General features: G+C 41.2%; 1 protein-coding gene across 1 annotated transcript in view; it reads left to right on the top strand.

Annotated features, from left to right (window-relative positions):
* The window catches only part of ncanb (neurocan b), a 123,134-nt gene that overhangs the window by 39,369 nt on the left and 68,932 nt on the right, over positions 1-14,833 (top strand). Inside the window, exon 9 of the mRNA XM_008300600.1 lies at positions 11,855-11,971. Coding sequence (XP_008298822.1) covers positions 11,855-11,971 — 117 coding nt within the window. The remainder of the gene's footprint in view (positions 1-11,854; positions 11,972-14,833) is intronic.

Here is a 14,833-nt window from a genome sequence, read left to right as displayed (position 1 = left end):
ACATACACCTCTAGGGTTAATTTACACCAATCAAATATGAATGAAATTGATAGTAGCTCTATTTAAATAAATAATACTCTGGAACAGTTTAATGTGTTGTAAGGCAGTCTTAGTCATTTGAGTAATCCAGTGTTGATTGCAGCTTTCTTAGTAATAATTAATAGATTGCTGTAATGGATTACATGTGGAATGCTTTAGAGCTCCAGGTTTGACATTACGGACTGCAGCTTACATCCAGTGTTGTTTTACCCCCTGGACACTCACACTCTCGCACAGACACGCACAGGTGTGTATGTGCAGCCAGACGCAGGGCGCAGCATGTGGTCAGACAGACAGAAATAGCTGCTCCCTCCCCTGCAGTGCTCATCAATCCTGCTTTGTCAGAGGCCGCTCTGCTCGGGCTCGGTACAGTAATCACATCACTACACCTGCTCCGTGTACAACCTTCCCTCTAAGATATGAGCACGTTCCCAAAGGGTGCACGGTGACGTGTGCAGTTTTTGAAGTGGTCAAGTTGGGTTCAAGCTCCGACTCAGAAAGTACAGAACTTGTTGTTTGTCCTTGAGCGCTGACTTCCTTGTAGTTTTGGAAACACTCAGTAGCTGATTAGTTACTCTGATCAGGAAATCAATAGTGTGAAGATCAGTTCAATCTGGGAGAGCTGACTTCATACTGTATGTAGTTCTGTGGCCTTCACAGCGACGTGTCCTGATTCGTTTCATCGCTACACACATATAGTGCATTTTCACAGCCAGATTTTGTGCTTTTGTGGGCAAAGTTGTGCTACACACGGGGACAAAACAACTAATTCAGACCCACATTTATGAACCTGTCAATCACGACATGAAATGCTGGACAATACACTATTCAGGCAGCACATCGCTGAAATTATTTGCCCCGAACTCAATTTGCAGAATTGTCCTTTTTATGTCACCTGGCTGCCACCTCTCAGCCTTTCAATTAACCATGCTTTCATTGCAAAATTGATGTTTTTCAGTCTGACGCGGACGTGACCAAAAGTGTATTAAGCCCATCTCAAACTCAAATTGTTTCAGTGGAGTAATTTGTAAGGCCTGAAAAGGTCACAGTTAACCCGTATTTGTCTTGTAAATTTCCCCAGAAAAGGATCACTAAAGTTTGTCTTATCTTATTTCACTGGAAAAGAAAAAATGCAAAGATTACAACAACAACAACAAAAAACATGCTTTTCTATACTGTTTATTGTAATAATCAATAAGAATTATTTTGTGTGTTGTATCCTAAAAACAACATAAAGTGACTTACAATAAAATGTCGAATTAGAAGAATATTGAAAGTAATTTCAGAAATACCATTGCAAGCGTGCAACATAGACAAAATATTATAGTTAAGCCAGGACAAGTCAGGTTAATGTTTTCATCTAGCACATCTAAGAGAACAGCTGCTGTGCCAAAGTACCTTCAAGTCAAAAGAATTAGATTTTCATTACAAAAGTAACCCAGCAATGTGAAACCTTGCAGTTAAACCACTGCAGTTTTATTTAAGGTGTGATTATACGTCAGTAATTTCGATATAATTTATGTAATTTATGTATAAATTATGTCATGACAGCTTAGTTTTATCTATCATGTCTTTTACCCGACATAGAGGGGAGCAGGAAGCCTGGTTTCAGGGAGCTGATGCACGCCAACCCTCCCCGTCGTGTGCATGAACTCGTAGACTGCAGAGCTGGAGACTCTATTGTAATACTCCACAATGCAGACTGACAGCTCCAGGACGCATTAAATTGTCTGACTCTGCAGACTGACTGCTGGGGTGCTGACATCATCATCAGATCTGCTTCACCAACAAGTAAACTTAACCTCTGTCTCACCGCATCTCTTCTTTTGTCCTCTCCCACCTCCTTTCCCTCCCTCCCTTTCCTTTCTCATGTAGCTCACCTCTGTAAATCAATCACTTTGAGGTAATCTAAGACTGCATTGGGGTCTGCATCCCTGTGCTAGACAGAAGTCTTATCTATATTTCAGCAGAAATAGGTTTCATATTTCCCCGGTGTGTATTCAGCTTGCCGTGGCAGTAATTGTAGCTCATCTGCAGTGAGTGACTTGCGTGTCCGGGGCACATTGATACATGGATAATATGCCAACCCAAGAGTCTGTCGGCCTCGGTCCATCTTGTCGGGGGAGAGGTGGAAATTTGAAGTCACGTAGGTCATACAGATTAAATCCAGACTTACACCGTATCAAATCCTAGCTTAACTTTGAAATTGTGCAAACTGGAAAGACATGAGTGACTCAGCAGCAACCTACTGTCAAATGACAAAAGTTCAGGGACTGTTCGGCTGAACTGCAGGCTTTGTATGAAAGGAAAATATCTGTAGTATGTAGAGTCACCATTTTTTCTATTATTAGCAACACGTGGACACAGTTGGAATTTTTTTTTTTTTTTTTTTTAATATCTGTAAAATATAGAATCAAAGAAATTCAACTTTTGTTTTTCTTTGTTTTACTTTTCAAAAAAACTTTGCACCAGACAGATTCTGTAAAAAACCCAAATAATTCTGTGCTCCACAAGACAACTGAGAAGCCATGATTGACTCACCTGCAGCCAACGGTTACGTGACAAAAATTCAAAAACTTTTTGTCTGAACTGGGCAGAACTGTAGGGACTGTCTATGTTTATACAGAGAAGACTGGAGACAAGTATGGAAACAAATTTAAAATGTAAGTAATAAAATATCTATAGTGTGTCGAGTCAGCAGGTTTTGCAGTATGAACACTTGTGCCCTGAAGTTCTGGTCCAGCAGTTTGCTTCACCTTTGACTTTTAGACTTTGTTAGATATTCTGACCGATAAGTCTCTGTACTTATCATTCATAACTCCACCTGTACTCTTCGTTCTAACACTCTCATTAACCCGCACATTCCCAAAGTCCTTTCGATCGATCCTAATTCCAGTTTTCTGCTGCTAATAACTGGAACTCTTTGCAACATTCCGTAAAACTCACCTCACACATACCACTCTCATTGATTAAAGCTTAACTTCAGGACCACTACACCTGTTTTTAGCCTCTTTATTTTACAAGTCTTTTTGTTTTGTAATATTGAGTGAGTTGCTGGACATGAAATCTGTTTTTGCTGTTCATATTGTTTGTATGCCACCTCTTGACAAAGGTCATTATTGAAAATGGGAACCAGTTCTCAATTAACTTGCCTGGTAAAATAAAGGTTAAATAAAAATAAAATGATCAAAGCAGGAAAAACAGATGAATTTGTTAATGCTTTTCATTAAGTGTCCCAATAAACCATGACAGTGAGCCACACTGCACCATACAGGAAAACTTCAAACTGAACCAAAGAAAGCTTGCAATTAAGCCTGGTTTAACCTAAAAAAAACTCAGGATTTTTGTCCTGAGACTGTTGGTTTAGATTCACTGTTGTGACAAGAAGCACAGTTTATTTATTTATTTTTTTTACAGTCTGGTTACTGAAAACGGTTTATGGCAAATTTTAAAATTAAATGTATAAAACAATTTTTAATTGAATAATTTTAAGCGATTTAAAGCCCAGTAGTCTCCTGTCTGAATAACACATCACAGAGGAGTAGTTCAAGGACCAGCAGCCAGTTCAAAACCCAGTGATTCTCTCTGTTTTCACAGTTCCTGGCTCTGATAAATGGTGTAATTTGGGCTATTTTGTAAAGATAACAGGGCGTTCAAACCCTCCAGTAGGTTGTGGAGTCTTAATTTACACTTTCCTCAAATGTGGCCATCGCATTATCGGACCATACTGCGCTGACGGGGCTACTTTTCTAAATAATTAATTTCTTCTGAACACGTAAAACACATGTTTGCAGCAGCCATCGCGCAAGCAACCAGCATAAATATTTCACGCGGCAGATTCATGGAGCCGTCACGACCATGACAACAACAACTGCACCGAAGGCCACGCTTTGCAGTTTAGCGCCGCTTTTCATACGGCTTTAACCGTTCCGTGTGCTTCGGTACCTTTTAGGGATGTACTGTAGCATTAAATTTTAACGGGGCAGCTCTTGCCGGGGCCCAGGTGATGGCTTATCACGCTCATAGAGGGGGAACACTTGAACAGGCTGAGGCATGATCTCTGTCTCAGCAAAGCTATTACAAGGTTGAGTGAGTCTAAGCACAGCCACACAGCAGGCGATAAGCAGGTGTATATACAGTAAATGCAAGTGCGCGTGTGTGCAGTTTTGCAGTGTGTGGGTGTTGTGTCGCACGTTTATTCATGCGGAGTTCAGTGTTTTTCTGTCAGCACAACCTTTTCTGCCTCCATTCAGTGGAATTTGCTAACCACTCAGCTTCAGACTTCATAAGAGGCAAGACATTTCCCCCTATCACAATCCTCTTTTATGGTCCATTCGAAATCCTGGGGGGTATGTATGAGTTGACATCGACATTCCCAAATGTGCCTCAACGCCAAGATAATCTCTCTCCTGAGAGGCTTAGAAAAAATTTAAGATGACCCCATACAGCACTAAAATGTCACATAGCAGAACATATTTCGTAAAACTCTGCACTTTGCCGAAGAGATGTTACAATATCTGCTCAGTGTCAGAGAAAAAGACTTTACATTATCTGTTTTGTGACTATGAATTTGTGTCACACCGCAGACCTCAACCCTGGAAGCTGAAACCCTGCAAAGCTTTAAAACGTCTCTCTTTTTTTTTGCTAAATCTGCCTATCTCCATTTTTGTGTCTCGCACAGTGCTACATGAACAGTTTCTCTCTTCCCCCTTGTCTTTTTTTGGACTTCCTATCTTTCTCTTTCTGTCTTTCACACAAAAAGAGAAAGACACAGAGTCGGGATAGAAGGAGCGACCTATTTTAAGACCAGTGTGTAATTAATCATAAGCTAGCAGCCAGCATTAAGAGAGGAAAGAAATGTATGATAGCTCCCTCTGTGACTCTCTGTCCCTCCCTCGCTGACATTTTTTCCTCTCTCATTCAGTCCATCGCTCTCTCTCTCATACTGGTGCTTCTCTGTACTAAATTTTAATTTGCATCCTCTCCTCCCAACTTTCCCATGGACCAGGGCCTCTCCCTCTCTCTCTCTTCCCCTTTTTTCTCTCTCTCATGTTTTTTTTAAATCTGTTTTTCACTTGCATATTAATTCTGTGCTTGCACACACATATGCACAATCATCCCTCATTAAGAGCAAAATGCCATCTAAAGAAATAATTGACACCGAACCATCTGATGTTGTGGGCTGATACCATGTGTGTTTACTCATTCATGTAGAACATTTCTTTTCTTCTTTTTTTTTTTTTGTTGTCGTCACACAGTCCATACCTATGATTCCACCATTGAGTCTCCAGGCTACTGTTTGTGGACAGATGGTGAAGAACACGGTCTCATTTGTGTGTAATAAGTCGTTACTAATTGTCTGCAGATTGGATCAATGTCCTATTCTGCTACAGCTCAGCTCTGTCTGTGTTACCACTGGCACCGTTTATCACTGCTGCGAGATGGTAGCTGAGGAAAAGTCCTTTCAAACTCACTATTAAAGCAATTTTGCTGAAACTGCTTGAATCAAATCGAGAAATGGTTCCTTTGTGGGGAAAACTGGACCAGTTGGAACACAATTGAAATAATTTTTGGCATAAATGCATACGTGCCCACGTACATGAATAAACACAGCTGGCAAGCACGAGCTTTGCTCTAATTTTTCCCATCAGTCGATGACGGCGCGCACTTAAATCCTAAAGAGCTTATGGATTACTTTTTAAGATGTGTCACGTTCATTTTTCACGATGGCAAAGAAGAGGCGTTTGCGGCATTATTGCAGATAGCGAACGTGCCAGAGCTGCATTATCGCCTTCTGTGGTGTGATTGATTGGAGGATCGGTCATGAGAAGTTCACCTTTTGGTTCCTGAAGCCTTCCCTGCTAAGGCTACTTTGACGGCTTAGCCCTCAGCTGTCAGTTACACTGTGTGCATCGCCTGCCCGGGTTGTAATTCACACAGGAGAGACGTTTGTGTAGCTCAGATTTAATACAACTGCATGCAGAGATACTCAGATCTTACACCTGTCTTTGGCAGTCTATGTGAGTAACTGTGAGTCAGGCAGATTATTGCATGGAGCAGGAGGGTTTTTAGAGGACACTGGTACATTTTGAGATAATCCCAACCTAAATGTAAACATCTCACAAAGACACAGAAGGGTATTTTGAAGAAATCATTATAGATTATTGTTGTTTTGCTGAATTCTTGCCGAAAGCAGTTTAATATTTACCTCAGTGTGTCTCATTTCTATTTCTGATGTGACCACACTGACATTTGATGTTTGTTGTTGTGATAATTTGTTGCCATTAGATCCGTCAGAGTAATAATATGCTAATTCTTTCAAGGAGGAGAGTGCATCTTTTGTTTCTTAGGATACCTCATGCATTGACACCTGAAGCTTGTAAAATTGAGCCGTGGCATTGCAGAGGGCTTGAAAGATATTCATTACTGAGCTGCACTGAGTGGAATAATATTAGCTCAGCATTATCAGCGCCTTGCACTCTTAATGTAGTTTCTGTTTTACCTAATAGGTTGAGCATCCGACAAGTCCTATATCATGTTGTTTTATTTTTAAAACTCTTCAGCAATGTCAGCACTTATATATAGCTCAATGTCTATTTGATAAATTGGCACTGAAATTTTGTTTGAATATTTATGGCACCACGAGGGTTAACCCTAGTGGAATTGCTGATCCCTTTGTTTTGAGCAGCCAGACTCATGGCTACATCTTCGTGTCAGCAGTGTGCAGAGCAGCCTGACTGCAGAAATTATCATTCTCACTCGCTTGTTTGTGTTTTTTTTAAATGAATCACATCCATCTTTAGCTGCACTAAGCCCAGGATGCAGGGATGATGCCCCTTTAAAATAAAAGGGGAACTTGTTATGGTGGAACATTTACACATGAGGAAGCAAGCACTGTCACTAAAATGGATAACTGGCTGCAAAAACAAAATGTTGATTGTGTTGTAGGAAGTTTCTGATAAAAAAGATATATTTTGATAATCAGTGCCCTAGAAGTGAAATCTGTTCTTTAACGCTGACAGAACTGGACTCATTGAAACCACAGACAATTTGTTAGCTGTAAGTGGCGCTTGCAAAAATATATTAAACCGATATTACAGAGGCTCATGTAAAGTAGAGCAGATCTGTGAATTGGTCAAGTAAATGTAATTAGCACATGCTGCTGCCAGAGTGAATAAATGTCACAAATCGACTCCAACCGACAATAACTGGTCAACACCAGCCATTAGGTTTCTGCTGGATAGAATCTGGGCTTTTCTGTGGTGCATTCAAAGATTTTTTTGTGTTTTTAAAATCAGATTTGATTTAAAGATAAGCAAATTGAAAGACTTATATCGTCCTTTCATTGATGCCCAGAGGATGCTTTTGTTTCCTGTAGCAAAGGAGATTTTAAAAACATGCAAATAGCAAAAGGAGACGAGAACACTGTGTGAAATATGCAGCAAAAGTGGCAGGCTTCTATCCACAGTCTGCATCTAGAGAGTCAGACAAGTGATTCCCTGACCACCGTGGCAGTGCTAAAAGATTACAACGTCTCTGTGAGACCGCTAGAATGCTAATATTAGTATTTAGTTCAAAGCGCTACTTAAGTACAGCTTCACAACACCCAGGAACAAGCTCACATAAAGGGAATACAGTCATATATAATGCTGTTAAAGTCTATTGGTTAATCATGGAGATATTTCATATAATACATCCATCACCCTGTTGTCTTTTCTTCTGCTGTTTGTTTGCTCTAACTGCTCAAAAATCACCTGTGGGCTCTGAGTTTCAATCATCCATTTTCTTCATGCAAAGCTTCACACAATATTCAGATGTTTTGCACACAGCATTTCTGCAAGTTTTGCAAAGAGATAATAAAAAATCTCCACTCTGTTTTCAGTTTCAGTTGCTGCCTCTAACCAGTGCTTCAGTGCTGCATGATCAATATACAGCGTATTTAGTCAATTAACCAGTTTGCATTCCAATTAGTCAAGATAATGATACTGTTATACTTGAACAGATGTGCCACCAGCTTTCGTGACCTCATCAAATTGGCGCTTTTCGAATAGCTACATGTTGGACAACTTCCCCCTGAAATGAGTCACAGCTGAAACAGTGACACTGAGGAAAGAAAAGAGTTTTGTTATTTTTAGGAGGGCTTGAGAAACTACTTTCTCTCCCCAGAAGGGTTTAAGAACGATAAACAGTCAACTATAAACAATGGGAATTTGAAGTGTTTGCATTTTATAGATGATTGTTATGCTAATCTGCCAAGCAAGGCCATCTGCCTTTGAACTGAAGCAGTTTTACAAGAGTTTTGTTTCCTATATCATGTGTAGAGAATTTTGCAACAGTGTGATATGCTTTGGCTTGTGCTGTTAGTATTTCAAATGGCACGCGCATATTGTTCTAAACTGAATGAAACATCACCTTGATCATTAGACAAAAACACTGAATTTCGCAGTGGAGTGGAGCCAGCCGCCATGTTCTTGTCATGCTGAAACATTTTTGTATAGAATTTCTGCACAAGCCACCTTGAAAAATTGTTCTTTCCCAAAACAAATGCTGCATGTTGACATCTAGTGTCACCCAAAAACCATGTAGCTCCAAGTTTTAGCTAAAAAGATTTTCCGATAATGTCTCCTAATTTTCCTTACACACTGAAGTTAGCGTAGATTACACCTCTTTATGCTAATAATACGCTAATTGCATGAGAAATGGATCCATCCTTTCTGGTAAAAATGTGTCAACAGAGCAACACTTCTTAGAGCACACTTCAACAATAAACAGTTAATCAGAAGAAACAATGGACGTCATTGGTTAGTTTCTTGTCTCGTCTCACATTAACATTGTGATCATTGCGATGATCGCATCAAGAAACGTGCTGTTAAGTAACTCAATACACTTTGTGATGTAGTGGTTGTAGTTTCCTGTACTTAAGTGATGAAGAATAGCACATACATTACATTAAACACTAACCAGATAGTGTTACTTTGATAGTTTGACTTCTGCCTGTCCAGTTAAATGACATTAAAATATCATTAAATAAACTGTAGAGTGAATGTGAATGATGTGCTGTGAGTATTTGAAGTGCGGCTATTTTCTGGCTCTTAAAGTTTAAGTGGTTGGTCCCTTCTGCAGTTGGAGGTCAAGATAATGAAGAATAGAAAATCGGAACCAGTGGTCTGTCTCCACCTGGAATGAGAACGTGGCGTCACTTCTCCCTTTTGCAGGATATTTTATTCTAATAATTAATTCATGGATATGTTTGATTGTTGATGTGTGAAACTTCACCTAAGGGTGGGCGATAAATGAAAAACCGTATCACAACAAAATGCTTAATTTAAGGCGTTTTTGATGATTATTCATCATGTTTGATTTTCTAATTTGTGCTAAATACCAGCCAAAAAATAAAAGTTTACTCTGAGTTTAAGCACTAACTAAGGTAAATAATCTTCCCGGTAACACAAAACTGAAAAAAACATATGAATACATAAATGTACACAATTAATAAAAATAAATAAGGAATCAAAAAATATCCCACCTTGTTACACATTAAATAAAAAAGGAAGCAAAATCCTTGAGGAGAAGCTGCTTCACTGCTCTAAGGTTAAGGTTACTAGTGACTAAACCTGGGTTCATCTGATGGAGACCTCACATCGGCCTCTGCCTGCACATTGACATCAGGTCCTGGGAGTGCTTTCTTAGATGGAAGTTGTGCAACACAGAATGGTCTCTGCACCTCATTATCATTTCTGCTATGGAGGAGTAAAAACTAACTCTGGCTTGTTGTATTTCTTTAAACTGATCATAGAGTGTTATTGGGTGGAGCTAAGCAAAGGATGCTGCAGTGGTGTTTTCTCCACTGAGTGACAAAACTTTTTAGTGCGGTAGATTGCTGCCCAGAGCTCAAAAGGGATTCCACAATCTACCTTCGGTGAGTCAGACTATGGTGCAGTTGTTGGAGATACAGGGTTGTGGGTGTGCATCAACCACACCAGCCTCCACCAGGAGAGGTCTGCTGCCATGGACAGAGCTGAGGAGAGGCCAAGCAGCCACAGACTAATGCACCTTGGGAGACCTGCACAGAAGTCACCAAGGGAGATAGAAAAGGTGAAGAGACTCCATTGTCAAGGGCTGTGATAGGCTGTTCATCAGCCAGAGAGGGAACATGCTTGGGATTTGTTCATGCAACTGAACTTTGCATTGTCGCTGTGTATTCTTGTGACGGTTTGCATCAAATGCTCAATCTGTTTAACTGTTTTCTTCCTGCAATTAATATAATGTCTCTCATCAGTACATATCGTTTTGTCGGCCAGCTCTACTTTTAGGTCACTGACTGCCAAGCTATAGATGAAAGTGTGTTACATGTTCACTGGTATTATGCACAGGGACTCGCTGTCAGCACATTGCACTCGCTTGCTTTCACAAATAATGAATGGACGGATAGATGGAGAATTCAGCTCTTTTCCTTCACCTCTTTTCCCCATTTCCACAGTTCCGCTGCCTGACATTTGTAAACCCAACCAGGCACTCACATTGACCATACAATATGTGTGTTTTTTTTCTCCTTTTGCTCGTCACACACTACTCAGCACTTGCTGATTTTTCCTTCTCCATCAGCACATCATTGACCTTTAAGCAATGTATGTTTTCAAATCACGTACAGTGTTGGCTTTTTTCCCTCCCTGCTGCTGAATTAAGAAAAGAGCGTGTCTCTAATGGTTTTTCTCATTCAGCGAATCACTTTTATGTATTTTCAAAGGCAGCTTTTCCATCATCTCCCCTGTTCAGTGTATCAACAGTGGCGTCTCTGCAGCTGTGGGAGTCTATCGCCCTGTTTTAACAGGAAATTGAACATACACCCACATTACATCTCACAGGCATGCGATGAGGGCAGGGTCAGACAAACGTATGGAATTGCACGCACATATGCTTCCACACTTATTCATAAACACACCCAGAGACACAATTGACAGTATTCCCAGACTTTCAGGAGAACTGCACTCTGCGCTCGGCACAGCATCTCCCTGCTCATACATCATTAGTGAGTCAGGGTGTTATTATGGAAAGATGCAGTGTATTAGATGGCCTGACAGATTGTGTCAGAGCCTGCAATCCTATCAGGATTGGATAATAAAAGGACACTTAATCTAGCCAGTTCCCACCAGTCCTTCTCTGCACACAGAATAAAAATCCTGACGATGACTCTGTGCTCTAACCGTCCTTGTCTCCTCCCTTCTTCCCATCCTAAAATATAAGAACAATAATTACGATTTAATCTTCTCGATCTCCAGCGTTCCATCCACCAAAGCATTTCCCATGAAGTGGCGCCGAGTTATACCCCAGTAACGTAAAATGTGTTTATTGCCATCCCTGCGACGCAGTAATGTGCCATAGAAATAGGTTCTTGCGCCAGTATGCATGACTGGTCGATGATCAACTAATTTACGAGGACCCTGGCTCATCAGCAGGACCTGAGATGTGAGGCAGGAAAAAGGCAGGAGGGCTTCGACTCAGCATATTGTCCTTCGCCTGGCGTGCCCCCATTTACTATCAGTCATGATAAATAGGGGCACGGCAGACGCAACAACAGCCAATCCGTCACCTTGTAGAAAGTCATAGAAACACGTCTACATACTGTCAGCCCACTTTACTCTTCCTCTGTCAGAGAGCAGCCAAAAGATGGGCTCTGTAAATGTAATGACAGGAACATAATGCTGGCTCATTGCCGGCCATAGTTTGTCAACTTTCACGGCACTTTTTTAACACTCTGACTCTGAAGAAAATAAATCCTACATTCAGTTAACCCTCATGCTGTCTCTCTTCACAGTGGACAATAACCCCTGCCAGACCAACCCCTGTCTCCACGGAGGGAGCTGCCTGCAGGAAGGAGATGGCTATAGTTGCTACTGTCCTCAGGGTTTCTCCGGAGAGAGCTGCGAGATCGGTGAGTCACCGCCAGGTCAGGTGTGAACGCGGAGGTTAGCAGCTGCAGACAAAATGCTGCGTCGCTGTGGCATAAGGGGAAGAGAGACGGGCATATGCTGGGCTAACATTTAGCAGATGTACTCAACTGTGCAGTCAATTCATGAGGAAAACACCAGTTTCCCTGGCCGGGCTTCGTTTCCCGGTGTGTTCGAAGCACTCTGGATCCAATCTCGGTGCGCTGACTGCTCTGCTGTCAGGTCCAGTAGTTTTTGGATCAAGCTCCCTGATTGAAAATGAACAGGGAATATCCATATGCTGTAAGTCATCCATTTATGCCAGAGGCTGTTGAAGGTGCACTATTTGTGCTCAACTATGTGTGCGATTGTTTCTCAGTGTGTGTGTGTGTGTGTGTGTGCGTCGCCACCCGCTGCCCCAAGAGCAGCAGGCAGCTCATCTTTCCACTCAGCTGTGTGATGGGAGAATGTGGCTGTCAGGAAATGGTGGTGGTGCTGTGATTTAGGCGTACGAGCCAGTGTGTGTGCGTTTGAGACATGCAAGGACACGCGGCCACCGAGGAGCTCTGAGCTCAGTGAGGGGTGGAGTAGCTGATTAAAGTGTGGCGGCGGCGGAGACACACGCTGCTGTGGATGAGGGAAGATGGGAAAATAAAGGGAAGAGGAAGCAGATGTTGAAATTAGCAGAAAATATCAAAGTGACTTTCTTACCTTGAGTGAGACGTGCAGGAATTTGAACACAGCGGCGTCCGACTGGGCCTGAAAATGTCATGCAAAGCTGACAGCCTCATTGATTGTGAGTCAAATAACTGAAGAATAAATATTAGATTAGATACAGGAGCTATACTGCAAATTTAAAAAGCTTGGTCTGTCATTTTTTGACTTTTAAAATTTTCCAATTTCTTCTATGCAGTGAGTTCAGCTTGCTGTATTTAAGACATTGCATAAATATAAGGCTCATCAATTATTTGTTATTGAATACGTTCCTACTTCATCAATGCAAAGACAAAAGACCGAGCTGCAGCTTTACGAATCATTACTTATGGAAAGTGGTCATAGATCAGGGGTCAAGGGTCATGACAGGCACATTGTCCTGAGTCTGATTATCAATAACCTTTAAACCTCAGACCCAAAAGTACGTATTATGCAACATTTAGGCGAGCCTAAATTGGAAATCAATCAACAATCTGCCGTCGGATCAATCATTTGTGACAAATGCATGTTAACTGCACGTATTCCGCCCACGTGTAGTTTGTAATGATTTGCTGCAGTCGATTCGGTTTGTTTGTCATTAATGGCAGTCAAAACTTAATAGTTTTTTCCCAGCAATTGGAATAAATGATGAGGAAAGCACGTTCATCAAATATTTGTTATTTACTGATTAGTTCTTTGGTTTTCTTCCCTCTGGAGTGTTCGGTTGCCTTCCCCAGCGCTGCTAAACAACAGCATATCTGGTGTTTTTCTTCATATTAATTACAATTAAAGGCAAAAAGGTTAATTGCCTGTAACAGCGAAAGCTTGACCGCAGTTTTTCCGGTTTAACACAGTGATGCTGTGGAGAGAAAATGAAAAGTCTGACTCAATTACTGTCTTACATTTCACGTCTGTAGCTCCTGTTTCCGTCATCATTCACGGCTGACGAGCTTATTAAAGAACTTCTGTGTTTTCCTTCTGATTCCAGATGATTTTAGATAGAAGAGAGGCATATCAAACTAGCATCCGCTGCACTGCATCTGCTCCATGTCAAATTATTATTTAAGGCAAAATGAAGAAATCACCTGCAGCGCACCTCAAGAGCTGTCTCCAAGGATTTAGGGTTTTTTTTTTTGGAGAGCAGAGGCATTTTTGGAAGCTGTAATATTGATGCTCTGTGTTTCCACTGTGGGGCTACAGTTATATATTTATGGAGGTGTGGTAAAGGAGAAAGAGAGAAGCTGTGGACATCTCACTCTTAACACTCCAACTCCACTGGATCCTCATCTTCAAAACGCCCGTCTCCTCATCTGTATTCTTGACTTTCGCCAAACTTTCTCAAGACTGTCAGTAAAGACACCTGAGCCGTAATAAATCTAAAGGCGCTAAAAATCTAAGCTTTGGTTTGTAGTATCCCATTGATCATCAGGGCCGGTTGGTTAAAGTCTGGATCCTGCAGCAGAATAAGTGATTAATGAGGCACGCCGCAGCCTGTCAGCTTGATGACCATGTGTTGAGATACAATAATGAATTATATTTTCCTCCCTCCACAGCTGGAGCCAACATTTGTTTATAGATATGAGAGAATAAAACATAGCCCGAAACAAACAAGAGGAAAAAGCCCCCCTGGGGGATTCTTACTCCACTGATTTTGTCCAGATAAAATAGTCAAATATCTCTGTCGTAATGTCTCTAATCCTTCTTGTGGTTTGCACAAATAGAAGCAGTCAAGCAGCGACGTGAATGAAAAATAGAAAAGAGTGCTGCACATTTCAAGAAATGCACACGAAAATAAGGGCTCGCCATCCTTTAAAACCCATATACGAGCATAGTACTTGACCGCAGGGGTTTCCACTTACCGTGCCTGATTAGACTTCTGCTCAGGGCTCCTGGGTTATGTACAGATTGTGCTTGATTGATAATTATCTCACTTTTTACATTAGTTTTATTAAGCCTGTCAGAATAGGACAACTTTATCATTCATTTTAGGGCTGTAGTCAACCAAAGAACATCTTTCTCGACTAAAATCGTACTTAATCATCAACAAATCGATTGATCGCAGGGAAAAATGTGAAAATTATCTCTTGATAAACTTAATCAGCCACAGTACACTCCACCATTTTTACATATCCCATGTTACACTGGCGTCCCGGTGGGGGCACCGGATCTTTCTG

Source organism: Stegastes partitus, unplaced genomic scaffold, assembly GCF_000690725.1.
Source record: "Stegastes partitus isolate 25-593 unplaced genomic scaffold, Stegastes_partitus-1.0.2 Scaffold33, whole genome shotgun sequence".
NCBI lineage: Eukaryota > Metazoa > Chordata > Actinopteri > Pomacentridae > Stegastes > Stegastes partitus.
Note: the sequence above shows the minus strand (reverse complement) of the source record. Positions and strands in the feature narration are given on the sequence as shown.